We start from the raw sequence: 18,912 nt of genomic DNA, 5'->3' as shown, positions 1-18,912 counted from the left end.
GGTTTACAAGGCTAAAGTTGAAAAGTTCACAAGACTATAGCCTTGTGACTTTTTTGTCAAAATTTGAACAGGTTTACAAGGCTAAAATTGAAAAGTTCACAAGGCTAAGCCTTGTGACTTTTTTGTCAAAATTTGAAAAGTTCACAAGGCTATAGCCTTGTGACTTTTTGTCAAAATATGAACAGGTTTACAAGGCTAAAATTGAAAAGTTCACAAGGCTTATAGCCTTGTGACTTTTTGTCAAAATTTGAACAGGTTTACAAGGCTAAAATTGAAAAGTTCACAAGGCTATAGCCTTGTGACTTTTTTGTCAAAATTTGAACAAGTTCACAAGGCTAAAATTGAAAAGTTCACAAGGCCTTGTGACTTTTTTGTCAAAATTGAAAATTTGAAAATTGCTAAAATTGAAAAGTTCACAAGACTATAGCCTTGTGACTTTTTTGTCAAAATTTGAAAAGTTCACAAGGCTATAGCCTTGTGACTTTTTTGTCAAAATTTGAACAGGTTTACAAGGCTAAAATTGAAAAGTTCACAAGGCTAGCCTTGTGACTTTTTTGTCAAAATTTGAACAGGTTTACAAGGCTAAAATTGAAAAGTTCACAAGGCTATAGCCTTGTGACTTTTTTGTCAAAATTTGAAAAGTTCACAAGGCTAAAATTTAAAAACCTCACAAGGCTGGTGAGCTTTTTTGTCAACATTTGAAAAGTTTAAAAGGCTAAAATTGAAAAGTTCACAAGGCTAAAAAGTGAACAAGGCTGAAAAAGTGTACAAGGCTATTAGCCTTGTGAACTTGTCAAATTTTGGCTGAAAAAGTGTACAAGGCTAAAATTGAAAAGTTCACAAGGCTATAGCCTTGTGACTTTTTTGTCAAAATTTGAAAAGTTCACAAGGCTATAGCCTTGTGACTTTTGTCAAAATTTGAAAAGTTCACAAGGCTATAGCCTTGTGACTTTTTTGTCAAAATTTGAACAGGTTTACAAGGCTAAAATTGAAAAGTTCACAAGGCTATAGCCTTGTGACTTTTTGTCAAAATATGAACAGGTTTACAAGGCTAAAATTGAAAAGTTCACAAGGCTTATAGCCTTGTGACTTTTTTGTCAAAATTTGAACAGGTTTACAAGGCTAAAATTGAAAAGTTCACAAGGCTATATATAGCCTTGTGACTTTTTTGTCAAAATTTGAACAGGTTTACAAGGCTAAAATTGAAAAGTTCACAAGGCTAGCCTTGTGACTTTTTTGTCAAAATTTGAACAGGTTTACAAGGCTAAAATTGAAAAGTTCACAAGGCTATAGCCTTGTGACTTTTTTGTCAAAATTTGAAAAGTTCACAAGGCTAAAATTTAAAAACCTCACAAGGCTGGTGAGCTTTTTTGTCAACATTTGAAAAGTTTAAAAGGCTAAAATTGAAAAGTTCACAAGGCTAAAAAGTGAACAAGGCTGAAAAAGTGTACAAGGCTATAAGCCTTGTGAACTTGTCAAATTTTGGCTGAAAAAGTGTACAAGGCTATATATAGCCTTGTGAACTTGTCAAATTTTGGCTGAAAAAGTGTACAAGGCTTGTGAACTTGTCAAACTTTGGCTGAAAAAGTGTACAAGGCTATAGCCTTGTGAACTTGTCAAATTTTGGCTGAAAAAGTGTACAAGGCTATATATAGCCTTGTGAACTTGTCAACTTTTGCCTGAAAAAGTGTACAAGGATAAACAAACAGCCTTGTTACACAAATTTAAGTGCTCTCCAGTCGCCTACAAAAGGGTTCAGGCCTGAAGTCTTTTAATACTTGAGAGAGAAATTAACACTTTATCAAAAATTATTTGAGCCTTTTCTCACAATGTTTTATACTATCCACAGCTCTTCATTGTGAGTACCTCGTTAGTTTTTATGCTAGCAATTATTTTGAGTAATTACCAATAATGTCCAGTGCCTTTAACGAAACATCACAGGCTTCCATAAGACTTCCAAGGGTGTGGGGGGAGGGCACTAAAACTTGCAGTTTCCAGCTCCAACCAGTTTGAACCAGCTGTACACAATTCAAGCATACATCGACTACGTCGTACTTGCTTGAATGTCTATCTCTGACTGCCTGGTACTTGTGTCATCCACACTGGACACACTCAACTTTTCATCTAGTTCTGACTGGCTGGAACTGGTTGCTGCTGCTACTGGTGTGGATTGGTTTGAACCGGCTACATCCGGTTTGGACAGCATGTCAGTTTTCTTGAGGTAGCAGGCGGTCTTGTAGGGTGGATCTATCGGTGATTGCGTCGGAGGATGATAGGAGTAACCTGCACCCGGTTCAAGCTAAGCAAGGAAAAAAGAAAAATCAAATTACTGTTATTGCACTGTTGGGTTACGTCAGATCAACATGATCTAGCACTGTTTTCAAACGAGAGTTGTGCTTAGAATTTCTTAAAAGTTAAGTTTTAAAACAATAGTTAGGTTCTTGTATTTGTCAAAACACCATGCAAGTCTTTCGCATATTTGAATGTTGGGACCAGCGCTGCATCTCAAAATGAATTAATATTTCATAAACGCTGCTTACATTAAGCAAAGCACAAGTAGCCTAGCTTGCTGGGCGTTCTTGTAAGTAATGAGTGATGAAACAATCCAAAGCCATTGTGAATGCGAACACCTGCTAACAAATCATATCGAGCCCTCAGGCATTATAACACAGGGCCGAATTTTAAAAACTTGCTTACCGGTAAACACCTACAATGTACCTGTAGGTTTGACTTCTATGGTAAGAACAAAAACTTGCTTACCTGTAAACGCCCTAACTGTATGTTTTGTTCTACATTGTTTAGTAAGAACAAAAACTTGCTTACCGGTAAACACCTACAATTTACCTGTAGGTTTGACTTCTATAGTAAGAACAAAAACTTGCTTAGCGGTAAACACCTTAAATGTATGTGTGTCTTCTATAGTAAGAACAAAAACTTGCTTACCGGTAGGCACCTTTATGAAATTGGGCACTGTGTTATAATTATACGACATTCCTCTTACCTCTAGTGGATAGGTTTTGTCCGAGTCGTAGGCGCTGAGGTCACCACACGCTAAGAACGGAACAATAACTCTGTTTGGTCCCTCTAGGCTGTTGAAATCTACATCTGGGAAAAACACAAAATTAATGAAAATTAAACAAATAATCAAATTTGTGTGCCTTGAGAAGGCTTGAAGTCTTTCTCAGATTCAAATATTTTAGTGAGAAATTACTTAGAATTTTCTAATTCAGAGGGAGTCGTTTCTCATGATGTTATAAACTATCAGCAGCTCTTCTGTGCTTCCCAAACAGGTCCAGCGCCTTTAAAGGAACATTGTATATACAACGGCCAGGCTTCGGACTGATGATACCCAAGCCTATTGACTGTAAAAGGCGTAATCCTGTTTCAGCCCTAGGAGTAGGTGGCAACGACTCCTGGAAAAAAATAATTGTAGCCCACACCTTGAAGTGGCCTTCAGGCCTTGTGTGTCTGGCGACTTGCATAAACAAAATTAAATAAAAGTCTCGGGCCTATCAAAAATGAGGAAAATCTTGAGCAAAGACTTAATTTTTCCATGAAATCAAGTCTTTTTCTAAATTCGATTTTAACAAAACTAAATAGTCATTGATCCCCCATGATGTCACAATCCAAAACAGTGCCCTCGGTGAGGTCAATGATGAGAGTTGTGCGCCGCGCTTAAAAGTAAACACAACTCCATTACGTAAGGGGTGGTCTTTTTCTCTGCTGTTATCTTGTGGCCTAAATCTGGGAATGTTACGGTTATTAGAAAGATGAAGAAACAGAAAATGTTTGCAGAGTTGCAGTTAAATTGTTGAACTTACTATAACGTTGATCGAGTAGTGGATTAGACATGTTGGGTTTGTAGCCAGCCGGCGGAGCATAGCCCTGGCAAACAATAAACGCCTCTGCAAAGAAGAAAAAGAAAAGAAACAAAAAACTGAATTAAGTAAACAATTTTACGCAAAGCTTTAATTTCCCGTTTATAAAATCTGGTTGTAAAGCCAAGGACGCTCAGAAAAGTTGAACTAATTCACGATAGCCAAGAATCCCAAAGGAGAGAAGACATGGAAGGAAACTTCACTTTTATAGCGGGGAGGAAAACCCCAGCGAATTAATCCTTGGCAACCCAAGCAAATCAGGTAGGGACTGAAAACCCAATCCACACAGGGCACCAGGCAGGATTCGAACCGGGGTCCTAGATGTGGAAGGCAAGATAAAAAGAAAAAAAAACACAGCGCCAACCTGACCATTTGACAGTAAGACCAATCCTTCAGTTATCAAGACATTTGAAATTTGAAATTTTCAGTTCATAAACCAAAAGAAAGGAAGAACCACAGAATTATTCCAGGGAAAACCCATGCAATCATCAGGGACTGAAAAACCCAATCAACACTGTGCTTGCCAACGATTTGAATTTGGGGCACAGAGGTGAAAGGCGAAAAAAAGACACCACAACCTCTCAGTTTCACAAAGGGAGACGACGTTTCTCACCTATACTTGAGTTTCTGCTACTTCTCGGCTTGGCGACCGTCACATTCGGGAAGAAGATCTTCAGTTGTGAGTAGAGGAGAGTGACGTCTTTGCCACGAAATATCTAAGATGTAGAAAACAGATCATGCCATCAATTAGGGTGCAGTGGTGTAGCTAGGGAGTGGGGGCCAGGGGCAATGCCTTTGTTGGGGGTAGTCAGATTTGAAAATTAATCAATTTGGAAAAACAAAACTCATAATAGGTTGGATTTGAAACACTGCATGGTGTGGTTGCAATCGGAAACACCATGTACATGAGTAGGATTTTTAAAAAAATAATACAAATGTACCTTTGCAACAAAAGTTCCTCCCGTCTTCAAGACATGAGTGGTGATATTAAGCGCCTGTTAAGAGCAAAAGGAAAAATAACATACCAACTTAATTTTCTATGAGCGAATTTATTTCCAACTGAAGTCCTATACAGCTCCTTGGGAAACTAGTCAAAGCCTTCTGCGATTCCAGCCTACCATGACAGAGGTTCTACGAATCACGGTCAGTGACTACTCAATTTTACCACTCGCCAACATCAAATCAAGAAACTAATTACAAGAACCTTTGTTGTCTTATCTTTGTCAAGTCAGAGTTTTATTGTGGCAATGATGATATCAAAGGGAAATGATAACTCAAGAAACTAAACAGAGATCATACAAAAATTATACCATGGGTTGGCACGGACAACTTTTGAAAAAGCCAAGATGTAGTGCTTTTAAAGGTGTAAACAATTTAACAAGTCATACTAAAAACCCTTACAGCGAGAAGCAGCTGTGCTTGTATATATTCATCGATGTCATGAAGTCCTGTTACGTCTGGTGCCCCGTCACACACTACTAAGTCAGCCTGTTCTCCTTCAAACTGACTAATGATCTCATTAGCTGTTGACTCCTGGCGATGAAACAACAACAAATAATATTGTTTACTGAGTGTTTCTTCCATATCAAAACTGGTATAAGAAAAACAGCTTTGGTTCTTTGTCTTATAGAAACAAACTTTTAAACGACATTTGGAATTTTCAATTCAAAAACAAAAAGGGGAAAAAATGGCAACCAACTGCGCTGCATGCAAAAAAGAGAGCAACGGGGCAGTAAAACATTTTTTAACGCCCCAAATCTTTAAAGCCCAAATAAAATTATGTTGAAATTATCATGTGAATGATTCTTCTTCTTGGAGAATCATGGAGCTCTGAAATTTGTCCGCCCCAGAAACGGACCCTCATATCTAGGACTCTGTATCTGTGTACAGCACAGAGGAAGAGTCATATATAGGACTGGGGTAGTCGGGTCGGCGTAGTGGTATCTTTCCTCACCTTCTACCTCCTGGACCCCAGCAGTCGATTTCACAAAGAGTTAGGACTCGTCTTATCTCGAGTTAGGACGAGTAACTCTTCCTAACTTAGGATTAATCTTAAGGTCTGCATGCTACAGTGTAGGGTTGGGACTCGTCCTAAGTCCTAAGATTAGTCTTAAGTTAGGAAGAGTTTTGTGAAATCGACGGCAGGTTTGATTGAGGATTGGGTTTACAGTCCCTAACTGACTGCGTGGGTTTCCCATGAAATGATTATCTGGTTGTTTTCCTCCCACAATTAAAACTGAAACTTCCTTCCTTGTCTTCTCTCCATTGGAGTTTGACCAGGCCATGCGGATGTCCGACCAAGTCACTTCTATTTGCCGATCCGTTAATTTCAGTCTGCGCAACCTTTCTCGGATAAGAATGTACATTGATAAGACTACATGCCATGCTGCTGTTAGAGCCCTTGTAACGTCTCGTCTCGATTATGCTAATTCTCTTCTCTATGGAATATCATCTGTTGACTGTCAACGCCTTCAACGGCTCCAAAATCGTGCAGCTAAATTGATCTACCAGGCCAAGAAATATGACAGAGTCACTCCCATTCTTCACGATCTTCACTGGCTGACAGTCTCCAACCGTATCAACTTCAAAATACTTACCCTGGTCTTCAAATGTCTCAATACCGCCTCTGCGCCTTCATACCTAACGGATCTCATTCAGTTGTACAAACCTAACAGATACCTCCGGTCATCTACTGACACCAGACTACTTGCCATCCCCAAAACACGCACCACTACTGGGGAAAAAAGCTTCCACGCTGCTGCCCCCAAACTCTGGAATGATTTACCTCACAGCATCCGCCACTCTAGCTCACTAGCAGCCTTCAAGAAATCTCTCAAAACCCACCTGTTCAACTGATTTGCTTGCTTTTATTTATTCTTTGCTCTTTGTTTATTTTGTGTGTACAGCGCTGTGGTACTTTCCCCTGTTAGTTAGAGCGCTTTATAAATACCTTGTATTATTATTATTATTATTATTATTGGGTTCTTGGCCAATTCAGTGATTAAGTTTGCTTTGGCGAGAGTCATTGGCTTCACAATCAGAATAAAAGAAATTAAATGAAATAGGGTCCACAGAGGTGAAAGGAAGGGACGGAAACCACTTTGCCAACCTTAATGCCATTTCACTTTAGCATGAAGTATGAACTGGGCTTATAGGCCTATCCCTACCGTTTCTGAGTCTGTAAAGTCACAGATAGAAGTAAAGCCTTTTCCTGATTCTCACCTTTGTTATATCCCCCTGCAGCTGAATGACCCCTGGTAGAGGAGCCATGGCCTGAAGGTCAACTGCTACAATCTTGACCTTTGCCTTGTCCGCATCACTCTGTCTAAAAAAGTGAAAAATAGAGTGTCTCTATATTACAAAAAAGGTTTTAAAAAATACACTAGTCAGTTAAGACTCCTCCACGAGCCCACCTTCTCTGGGCAGTTGGTGAAAGACAACAAACAAAGAAAGTAACACAGAATAAACAAGATGCAACTTACCTGAGTTTTCTACTCAGGACTTGACTCCAACTACCAGGAGCAGCGCACAGATCCACTGCTTTGCTAACACCTGTATAATGAAGAATAAATCATAAGCCATCCTGAAGTTGACCAAAGCACGCTCATAATAATAATGGATATTTAAGGGGCAAGATCCTGTAAATTTTGACATGCATGGATTGTGACAACTATAGTTAATGTTCATTGGGCCATATATTTCATTCCCTAACCATCCCAGCTTCCTAGTATGTAGCACATTCACAAGAACCACCTCTGCGGTACAGGTAATACATCTACACCTGGTTGGACAGGATAGTCAAATGTCATTACTGGGATTTGAACCCACACTTTGACGACTAAAGCCACCAGAACTTGAGTCCAGTGCACTTGATTTTTCTGATATGACACTCAGTTATAACATTGAGAACAAACCCAGTGGCTCTTCCAACCAGTTTACTTTGGAGGACTGGGCATACATGTACATGTAGGTCTACGATTAGCCTGATCATCTGACGTCACACTTAGAGGCTTGTGAATAACGCCAGAGACCGGCATCAAAACCGTTGTGTGGTTTGACCTTTGACCCCCATACATTTCACATGAGATACACAGTCAAATTCTATGGCGGCCGTGATACTGTTTGGGCTCATGTCACTGTGCATGTTTAGCCAATATCATTGTATCCAATGGAATCACTGGATCTGGGAAGCTGGAACCTGTCTTTACAGGGGCCCAGTCTAGTCTATGATCAGCTGTTACATTTAACAGCTTTCCAACGGTGTGATTAAACTTGAGAAACAGGATTATGAAAATCTGTAACGTCTATGAGAGAGCCTCTTCATTATGGGTTTCCAAATTGACTTTCACTGACAAAACAAACTATTATCATCTTGAAAGTACAAAGTTATTTTTCAGCAAAAATTCAGCCTGCATGGTGGGGTAACATGAAAGGGATTTTTTAATCCCAGAGTCTACACATTTTTAAAAAAGAGTGTCTCATGTATGTAGTGGTGCTTAGATTTTATTTGTAAAGTATTTCAACTGATAAGGCCCTACCTCTAAAAATGTTGAATTCCTCGTTGATCTGAAGCAGTTTGAAAGCGCTACGAGCTCGCCAGCCTTCTTCCTTGGCCAATCGATAATAGATATCTCTCTTGTCTTTTGAAGAGCGCCCCATGATGAACTCATCAACTCACATCGACGAAAGTTAAATCTGTTTATAAAATTGATAATTGAAATAGATGACCAACCTTATAAAAAAAGCAGGTCTTTCTTGAAATGATTCTTATCACACAGGGATGTAATCAGTTTCATTTGATGCAACTGGGGGGGGGGGGGTTGCTACTCCTCAAACTATTGTCTCCACTATTATTAGCCAAACTAACCTCATTGTCCAAAATCTGAGGCCTTCTCTAGGGTACAGGCCGTGGGGGCCAGCAGAGCCCCGTCCCCCACGAGCTTGAAAACACGGTCTGCTCCGAGGGGGTGGGTGGTGGGGCCGTTGGCACACCAAGGAGTTTGTATATATGTGGTCGAGGGAACTGAAAAAACACAGTTGGGGTCCCTCATAAAATCTCCAACTACCAATCTGATCAGTTGAGTGGAATTCACCCAATCCGATTGGAGATTTTCATTTATGAAAAAGGCTTTCGATTCCATTTGTAAAAATAAAATGGTAGTTCAACCTGTCGACGTGTCCCCCGACCGGTCCGTACAGTGAGGAGGGTTACCAATTCATCCACACCGACTCCCCAGGTCTCACCATAGAGCAAGGGTCTCACTCGCTCACACAGCTGCTGAGTGTTAGTGTTGTCGTTGTCCTCACTACATTTAGCAGTGTTTAGTTAGTGAGTTATGAATGAACGTGAGTTTGTATGAATGAACTACACATTTTTTTGTAAATTGTACATTCAACATTGTCTGATCTGATCGTGTACGTGTGCTTATATAAAGAATATACTAAAATAAGTTCTGATCCAATGCTCACATCTCCAGACCTTTGATTAATAAAGTCGAAATTTGACTGTTTAAGTAAATTGTAAAAAATAAACAATCTTACCTCTATCTTTCCATCACTTCCATCCACACACACGGGTCTGTTTATCTTTTTAGCAGTGTGTATCTCAATTTGGAATAGCGCCACCAACAGTTCTCGTCAGGTAAGGTTTTGCCATCACTAAAGGCAAAGGGCGCCCACTACGCCATCCCCATTATTTTGATCCTCGCATTGCCTTTTCTACCTTCGAGCTTTGTTTTTGTCTGTATTCATTTTATACTAAGCATTGATTAACAAGGTGCTTCCAGTTTGTTTGCACATAGAGTTTTAATTTAAACATAAACTTAAAGACGAGGCATCAGATTGGTTGATACTATTTCTCATAAAACTTATGGTAATAATGTGAGCTGTTAGATGTCTCTTGTTGTATTACTCCGCTTTATCTATAAAGCCCACCCCTTTTTGTGAACAAGGTACCGGATGTGGACGAAAGTTTTAAAGTTCCACCCGTAAATGTTTCAAAATGAGAAGCAATTTCAGCAACAACTTTTTATAAAAACTTTTCCGAGCACCAAATAACATTGCCAAAGGTTTGTTATTAGGCTAATAATAGTTTTATACCTTGATTATTTTGAAAATTTTGTAAGTCATGGTATACATATATACGAAGCTCTGAATTTATTTTATTGGGAGAAAATTTTTAGAGGTTTTTCTTTCCAAAGATTCATGCAAGAAAAAGAACTAACTAAACATAACTAAAATAAATTGAGGAAAACACGAATGAAGCTAAGACTTTTGAAACAAGTTTTTTCTTTTCATACAAACATTGTATGTTTTATTTACACATAGAAATTAAACTAACAATAATTAACTATAATGAAACTTTTTTAAATAGACCCTCACAATAATTAGTTCACAAAGTTGACAAAAAAAGACAACTACAAACTTTAACTCTATATTGGCCTTTTGGCAAAATGCACTAAGAGAGCTGTTGATATTATAAACATTATTTTAGAAGTGTCCCCTTTGGAGTTTTAGAGAAAGGAGGTAATTTTTGCTTTGCATTTGTAAATTGATTTCATCAGGTATCATTGAATTTCAGTAATCAATTAGTGAAATTTATTAGTTGGTTGGGGTTAAAGAGGTGAAGAAACTAGTTTGGAAAAGAAAATGGGGGCGAAAATTAGTATTGTTTTTTATTGTGTTCACTATTGTCCACTACTGAATCTTTTACTGAACTGAATAATAACTTCACTATAAGACTGCATGGTTCCCCCGCTTTGCACGCAGTGGTATGCATGATAACAAGTTTTTGTCTGATGGGGATGTTATTGGCTGAAATAATAAACAAGTTTAGACCAAGGAAACTGTGCCTATTGAGTCTCTCTCTATTAGGTGCTATTGATTTTGATTGTAGAGAGCTGTGACAAAAACAGATTCCAAAGTTGCAAGTTGACTCAAGCTTGTTGCAGTGCCTCAGTGACCATTAATATGTTTTCCATTTTGAGAGCTGATATTATTTTGATTTAAAATGTTAATCTTTTTATTTAAGACTCGTCATCAATCCATTAGTATAATTTGGAAATGCAATGAAAGTTTAAATTAAAGTAGCCACAGAATAATTGATTTTCTTGTCGGATGCTAATTGTCTCAACTCTCTGATTCATGTTTGTAAAGGCATTTTCTTTAAGAACCATAAACATAGGCGTAATAAAACAACAAATTACATTTTTACAAACTAGTCTTAAAACATACAGACTTTTATCATGGTTTGACCATCTTGGTCCCCGTGTACACAATAATCTAAGCTCTATATTCTCATTGCATATGGAGGGCCAGACTATTTTTATCCCAGCCTAGGTTTAGCTAATTATATGAATTGATTAGGGGAAGAAAAATTTGATGCAACTTAATAAAAGTATATAGATCTTTATCATGGTGCGGCCATCTTAGTTTTCTGCTACTCACTAAATCAATTTCACCAAACTGAGGGTGAAATGAGAAATAGTCTGGTTCCTTTTTGTTCACTGGATAGTAGCATCTGTAACTGTTATTGGATACAGGGAACATGACCAAGATGGTGGCAGCATGACAAAGGTCTATAGGTCATCTACAAGGCTGTGTCCGACGTGGCGGCTACAGTCATGGCTACGGCTAGTTTTGACATCATCATGCATTGAAGTATAAGAATTCACCCTTATAACTGTCATAGCCGTAACTGGTAGCTGCCAGTTCAGATACAGCCCAAGGCTCTAGTTGTCACTTCAGGATAGTGCGCCCTCGTGATCCGGATGATGTTGATCCTCATCTTGATTAGACTTGCTCCAGTCAGTCTTCAGCTCTTAAGCCCGGAGTTCCGTCCCTGTATCTCTGATGTCAGCTTAGGTTGATGTCCATTGTCAAATTGAGTCTCTCCCAATCTGTAGATTGAAACAAATCGAACCATTATATTATTGTAAGATCCCTCTCACCGACTGTTTTCAAAGAGGTTCCAAGAATCTGAAAAGTACCTCCTCCATCCCAACCCCAATTTTAATTTTCTGGTGTCTCTCGTCTTAAAGTGGTCTATATATCACCGGACCCAAGCTCTGGCGCTGTCAGCAGCAGAGTGTGGGTTTGATTCCCGGTCACAACACTTGTGCCCACTTGAGCAAAAGTTGTTACTATAACTTCTTTGTAAACCGTTTGGGAGGTAGTGTGAAGGGGTGAACTCTGTTTCAGCCCCAGGAGTAGGTGGCAACATGCGCCTGGTGAAAGTTTAGTGTAGCCCTCACCTTAAAGTGGCCCTTAAGGTGGCCTTGTGATGTTAGGTGATCTCTCATAACAAGTTTTTTGTTTTTTTTACAAATCAAAAATGGGTTTGTCTAATTGTTCAAATTGTCAGTCCTATGCATGTGTGATTAATTGTGGACTAATATCTCCAACTGTTGGTATCAATTTGTATACCAAACAACCGAGCTGAGAGATAGTGTCAAGTAAGTGTCAGCCTGAAACTTACTTGAAAGAAAGCATTCTAGAACTTTGAAAACTCCATTCAAACTTTTCTAAGCAAAAAAATCATTGAGAAGTGAGAAGTACAAAAGTTATTATAAAGTTGTTCCTCTGAAAACTTCAAGTCCCATGAGTAGGAGATTTAGTTTGTGGATATAATGGGATACTTCACGCATCTTGGGGTGAGGGCTCTCTTTTGGTAATTCTTTCAAAATGTTACATTGTAGTATTATTTAAACTGGAAATAGAACTGGCTAGCCTGTTGCAAACAGGACCACGGTACAAATGCAAAAAAAAAGTTACTGGCCTGATGTTTCGTTACTAGCAGAGTCTTTATCGAAGGCTACCATAAAAGACTCTGCTAGGGTTGAAACTTTAGGCCATTAACTATTATTTGCATTAATAAAAAGAAAATTTACCGATTTCCCTGCTGAAGTTCAAACTGCCAGACTGCATCAATGAAGAGTAGCATCACCTCCGGTATCTGTGCAAATGAAGATGCTCTGAAGACACACAAGAAAAAGTTGATAGTTTTAAACCATTAATATTTACCAACTAAGTTAAACTTTTTTCAGTTGCTCAAGATTGTTTGTCCAATGCCTGTGAAATTGAGGATTTTAAATTGTGAAATCCAATTGTGGGAGATTTTAGTTTGTTGATTGCTTCCAACTTTTTGTGTCAATAATCATTTCTAAGTAGCTTGGGCTGAGGGATGGTTCGTAAACGCCCTCTTTTGGCAAATCACTTCTGAGAGATAGTTTGTATATAATAGTTTTTTGATTTATAAAAATCATTCCAAACATTTATAACACCAAACACTTTTAAGAAGTCAAATCAGCTAAGTTGATCCTCTAAAGATTTTAAGTCCAATGTGTGAGAAATTTAGTCTGTGAGTGAGGTGCTTCTAATCCAAACAGAATTGGGTTGGAGCTCTTAGTAATTCTCTTCACAGTCAAACTTTACCCTGTAAACTTTTACTGAAATTAGCTTTAGTTGTTCCTTTGAATGCTTAAATGTGTGGGACATTTATTTTTGGGCGGTCGCTTCTTACTGTCTGTCCGAACAATACTCCAAGCAGCTGGGGGAGAGAGCTTTCTTTTTGGTATTTCTCTTCCAGTCAAACTTACCTTGTAAACTTTTACTGATACATTACCCAATTCCTTGCCAGGCCCACAGTTGAAACTGGCAGACTACGTCAATGAAGAGCAGTCCTTGAGCAGTCCGTCAGCTCAGGTATTCTATCTGCCAATGAAGAAGGTCTGAAGAAGTTATTGAAAAAAAAGGGTACATTTATAAACCATCTTGACCAATCGAGATGAACGCAAATTAGTTGCTTCTGGAAAGATTTTCTCAGTCCAATGCCAAAGGACTTATTGTGGAGCATTGCTTCCAAGTGTTTCCAATATGGATCTTAACAACTTGAGATGAGATATAGTTTGTAGAATAATTTTCAGTTAAAAGAAAGCATTTTAGAACTTACAATTGTGCCATCATAATTTAATAAAAGCAGCTTAGGGCCAGAGCAGGTTCCTAAAAGCTCATTTGTGGTCAATCACCAACATTTTATAATAACCTTGTAACTTAAACTGATACAATACCCAACTTCCTGCCTCGCTTGAAGTGAAAACTGCCAGGCTGCATCAACGAAGAGTATCTGGAAAAAAAAAAGTTCAGAAGAATTATAAACCATGTCTAGTTGGGCTTACCTGTAACTTACCCAAACTTATACGTTACCCGAATTCCTGCCACCTTGGAAGTGAAAACTGCCAGACTGCATGAACGAAGAGTATCTGAAAAAAAAAAATTTCACAAGAATTATAAACCATGTCAAGTTGAACTTCCCTGTAACTTACCCAAACTTACAAACTTAGCTGTAGGCAGTGAATGAGATAACTGTAATTATGTGGTAGGAGTATGGTTTAAGGATTGGCTAAACCATACTATTACCTCATGCCTTACTAGTCATCTCTACCTGTCCAACAACCTACAAGGTTGAAGTTCCATCTGCTGGATGGAATCTAGTTGCAATCTGTAAAAAAAAAAAAAAATATTAGTAGTGAAAATGGAAAGTGATTTCTTCAAATGAAAGGGAAAAACGGGGGTTACTGCTGCGAAAAGAAAGGTGGTTATTGCTGTGAAAAGAACGGTTGTTATTAGGAACGTCTATACCTTGACCCTAGTCCTAGAACTATTTCAGTTTCGTACGCTATCGTCTCCCGTAAGACGATAAGGATAAAACTGAAATAATTCTAGGACCTGACCTGACCTGACCTTACCTATGATCAGGTGATACTTAACCTGTTTGGCAATCAATGTGGACTTCCGGTTGTTCAAAACATCTCTATCTGGTACATCATTAAGGCCCGGTCACACAGGCCCCGATAACGAGAACGATAAAAATGCACGCCCTCGATTGGTTGAAATGCTCCACGCAGAATACGCCCGCGCTCATTCAACCAATCGAGGGCGTGCATTTTTATCAATCTCGTTATTGGGGGCTGTGTGACCGCGCCTTTAGACTTCACAGCATCTCTAGCCCTCAACGAAGGCAAAAGTGTCGTGGAGCTGTTGAAAAACAACACTTACGTTCTAGGCCTTCTCTAGGCTTTACTCTATGCCTTCTGTAACCACCTACCATTATACATACCATAATCACCTTTACATCATGGGATGTCTTCTTCATCTTTGTTTGATGTTTCTTCTTCAGTTCTTGTTTCTCGAACTTTTTTTTTTTTTTTTCCGCTCGCTTTGCAACATAATTATTGCCTGCCTGCAGCACAGCGCTCTTTAAAGTATTGGAATTTTTTTTAAATTTATTTTCCTAAAAATTAATTGCGACTACTGTTTATTTCTCTCACAATCAATCGCTACAATTTATTCAGCAGAAATATTTAACGATTAATTTACCTCAAATAAATTGGCCTTTGAAATATCACTAGCTGAAAGATTTATTGACTGATTAGTGCAAATTACCAATTTGACCTGTTGACATGGTTTGACACTAATGGGGAGCACCTTAAGGGTGGGAAGTAATTTTGTTTTTGTCAAGTTCACCTTGAATTATTATTTTGTTTCTAGTAACACAAAGCTTAGTCAGTTTGTGCGCTAGTCACATACTGCATACTGGTTTAACATTATGAATAATATTTTGTGCTTTTATGGACCTTTTTTGTTGCTTTGAGAAAAAAAACTGTCACTGAAAATATTCTGATAAGCCTATTACTTCATTTAGAAGTTCATTACAGGGTGTTTATTAATGCTTTGTCATAGAAAACCTTTACACAAAAGGTTATTAATTACAGAGAACCTACTATTTTGAAACAAGTTCTTGTCTAAGTGATTTTCCTTAAAAAATTCTCAAATTTAATAACTAAATGCAATAAGGTCCCTATAACTGAACATTTTAATGCTAAATTATCAAATTAATTAATTATGCCAATATACTCCAAAATGTCAACAAAGTAAGGTCGTCATCAGAATCGTCCAAACCCAGGAAAATGCTCCAAGAGAAATTATTTTACTTTTTAAGGCATCACTCTGGCCACGACCAAAATGCCCTCAAAATCAAGAAAACCAGATCAGAAAAACTGTGGATGGCTTCACCATTGACAATATTAGTAGACAACATCGACAAGTACTGAAGCGAGTGAGGATAAGAGAGGAACCCTGCTTGTTATTATTGGGGGAAGAATGTGGTTATAGATCTAGATGCTTACCAATAATACATGCCTTATTTTGAGGGCTGGAGAACTTTAAAATCTTTAAAAAGATCTTAAAGTTTTCCACTCCTCAATGATGACATTATTGAAACTGTTATGGAACTGTTGAAAAACAACACATTAAGTTCTGGGCCTACTCTATGTCCCTCTAACCACTTACCATTATACGTACCATAATCACCTTTAACATCAAGGGGTGTCTTCATGTTGTCTTTATCTCCGTTTCTTCTTCTTTCTGCTCCATTTTTAACTTTGAGGCGTGTCTTCTTTGGCCTTTTCTTTTTCTCCTTAATTTTTGTTTTTTGCTCACTTCTCAATGTAATGCCTGCTGCGCAATGCCCCACAAACTTTTTTTTTAAATTTTTTTTTTTTTATATTATTATATAATATATAATTGTCCATTCAGTTGTTATTAATTTGATGAAATTGTTTTCATCAGAAATATTAAATGATTAATTTAGCATATCTAAATCAAACTTTTAAATATTCCTTACTGAAACAATTCATCATCTTACAAGATGTTCTAATATTTGTTTTAGTCTTACATGATTTTAAACTAGTTTAAGGGAGCTTAAGGGGAAACTGTTGCTTGGGTCGAGTTAAAGTCTTTGCTTCTCTTTTTTTTTTAGGCGGGGGGGGGGGGGCTCACTTCTGAATGCCTGCAAGCAGCACTCTGGTAAATAATTCTTTTTTGTTTTTTTAAATTGATTTCACACAATAAATTGATAAAATTTATTCATCAGAAATATTAACAGTTTAATTAAGCTTATCATAATTAAATCACATTAATATTCCTAACCAAATTTCATCGTCTAGTAAAAATGTATACTGCAAAATGCTACATCTTCTTCTAACACTATTAGTTGTACACTATTTGAGAACCGCTTATGAGAAAAAAACGTTTTCCATTAAAACATTTCTTTAGGCTAAACACTTAGTTTATGCACTTTCAGACATTACTGACATAATCAAATAATTATGATAATACTTACAGCAAATGTTTACTACTTTTGAGTAAAAGATTTCTGTGATTTTTAATATTACATTATTCCCTTGATTTGTATTTAGAAGTTAAAACTAGTTAACTAACTTCGAAACAGGTATTGACACTTTGGCAGACCTATGTAAATAATCTTGACTGTGAACTGTAAGTAAAGTATAAAAAAAAAAAATAATAAAAAAAATAAAAAAATTCGAAGGAATATTTAAATTCTTTTTACAGAAGAATGCAAGTGCTAAGGGGTCTCTAACTAAACATTTTGTCTGATTTAACCATGCCATATTAAAGCTTTAGAATGACAACAACATGAAGTCACAAGCTTCTTCCAAACCCCGGGAAATGTTCCAAGAATGATTGTTTACAGGCATCACTCTGGCTACGACCAAAATGCCCTCAAACTCAAGAAAACCGGATCAGGAGAAGGAGAAAGAGGAGAAGGCATCACTATTGACAATATTATTAGTAGACAACATCAACAAGTACCGCGACGAAAAGATTATGTTATTATTGGGGAGGAATGGGGTTAGATTTTCGCTTACCACTTAACGTCATCTTAATGATCTTGTCTTACCACCGTTGACGACTTGTTGTAGCCACACACCCATACCACACAATCCACAGATAACAGTTTCAAAGTTCTGACAACAGTCAGCAAAAGTGTTCAGTTCTAAAACTCAAAACTAAAAGTCTCTCTTTACAAGTTCTTGTCTTGTCACTTGGACGACTTGTCACTGGGACGACTTCTACCAACTCGGACGACCTGAAGCACATTGGACGACTTCGCCGAACCCATACCACACAATCCATAGATCTTCTGTCTTCACCCATTTGGGCATAACCGCTTCGAAGTTCTGACAACAGTCAGCAAAAAGTGTCCACGAGATAACAGTTCTCAATTTCAATATCGCAAGTAAATCGTTTTTTTTCTGTCCAGGGTAGAGCTTCTCTGTCCAGGGTAGAGCTTCTCATGGCAACTTGACGGAGCTCACAAGCAAAAAGCGAAAGCTCAACAGGAGAGTGTGAGTCCATTTGAAAGAAGTTCATTTCATACAGTTTTCTGGTTGTCTTCGTAGCAGAATTTAAACAAACTCCTGGAACTTTCCAGCCCTACTCGCAAGCTCAACATCGAAGTCAGCTCATGACACCAGCAGGTTGGTTGAATATGCCGGTGACAATTATTCTGTCTAACTTCGAGGAATTCTCAACCCAGCGAAAACTCCGAGGGAGTTCTCAAGCGGGTCGTAAACTCGACTGCAAAATTAGACCAATGTGAGATTTTGCTCATAAAAAGACTCTAGTGAAACTTGACCAAAAGTCTTCATATTCAGAAGTCATTTTTACTAAAGTTTTACCTTCAGGATTTCGTAGGTAATGTCCACAAGATGCAAAGGGTCTATTACAGTTTGTTTCAGTAATAAAAGAGCGAAACAACTGTGAAAAAGTTCATCCGATAAACGAGGTCCAAATGATCCAGCCACGAAGAGTCGCCATGCTGCCCGTCCGCTGTCCCGTGCAAAACTAATCCATGCGGTCTTGGCTGTGCCTGGATTTCTATGCTAAAAGCACAAGGATTCTTTTCTATGCTAAAAGCGCAAGGGGCGATAAATTTGCATAACAATGAAGACTGCTCTGGCACGCGCGCACCTGGATTGGTTTAGTAGCAGTCTCGACCAATCACAACGCGTGTCTGGTCCAATAACAACGTGCGGAATTTCTGGGGAGTGAAGAAATCTCAACCCAAAAGGAATAATTATTAGCCCCGCCCTGTCTGTCTAACGAGGCAATTTACATGCAATTCAGTTTCAGGCAACGCAGCCATTGAATTGACTCTTCCAGTTGTCATTAT

At 38.1% G+C, this 18,912-nt stretch overlaps 1 protein-coding gene across 2 annotated transcripts; it reads right to left on the bottom strand.

Annotated features, from left to right (window-relative positions):
• Positions 1–1,723: 1,723 nt before the first annotated feature.
• Positions 1,724–9,475, bottom strand: LOC117302685 (putative tRNA (cytidine(32)/guanosine(34)-2'-O)-methyltransferase). Of its 2 annotated transcripts, XM_033786676.1 has the most exons (10): positions 9,420–9,475; positions 8,417–8,573; positions 7,361–7,430; positions 7,101–7,203; positions 5,280–5,411; positions 4,820–4,873; positions 4,492–4,594; positions 3,822–3,905; positions 3,002–3,105; positions 1,724–2,299 (listed from the first exon to the last, which is right to left on the bottom strand). In XM_033786676.1, the coding sequence occupies exons 2-10, from the start codon at positions 8,535–8,537 to the stop codon at positions 2,045–2,047; spliced, it is 1,026 nt and encodes a 341-aa protein (XP_033642567.1). In that variant the 5' UTR covers positions 8,538–8,573; positions 9,420–9,475; the 3' UTR covers positions 1,724–2,044. The 2 variants fall into 2 exon arrangements, with proteins under 2 accessions (XP_033642567.1, XP_033642568.1); XM_033786677.1 differs by lacking the exons at positions 8,417–8,573; positions 9,420–9,475 and adding an exon at positions 7,793–7,886.
• Between the last annotated feature and the right edge of the window lie 9,437 nt (positions 9,476–18,912).

The sequence above is a fragment of the Asterias rubens genome, chromosome 18, assembly GCF_902459465.1.
Source record: "Asterias rubens chromosome 18, eAstRub1.3, whole genome shotgun sequence".
NCBI classification, from domain to species: domain Eukaryota; kingdom Metazoa; phylum Echinodermata; class Asteroidea; order Forcipulatida; family Asteriidae; genus Asterias; species Asterias rubens.
This window is presented reverse-complemented; position numbering and strand designations above follow the sequence as displayed.

What these genes read in the sequence shown, in the direction of transcription:
- LOC117302685 (XM_033786676.1), bottom strand. Translation starts at nt 8,537, where the DNA reads ATGGGGCGCTCTTCAAAAGACAAGAGAGATATCTATTATCGATTGGCC. An exon ending in TAGCAGAAACTCAAGTATAG is followed by an intron (nt 3,906 to 4,491) that starts GTGAGAAACGTC and finishes TCTTCTTTGCAG; the next exon opens with AGGCGTTTATTGTTTGCCAG. An exon ending in ACAAAACCTATCCACTAGAG is followed by an intron (nt 2,300 to 3,001) that starts GTAAGAGGAATG and finishes TTCCTTGCTTAG; the next exon opens with CTTGAACCGGGTGCAGGTTA.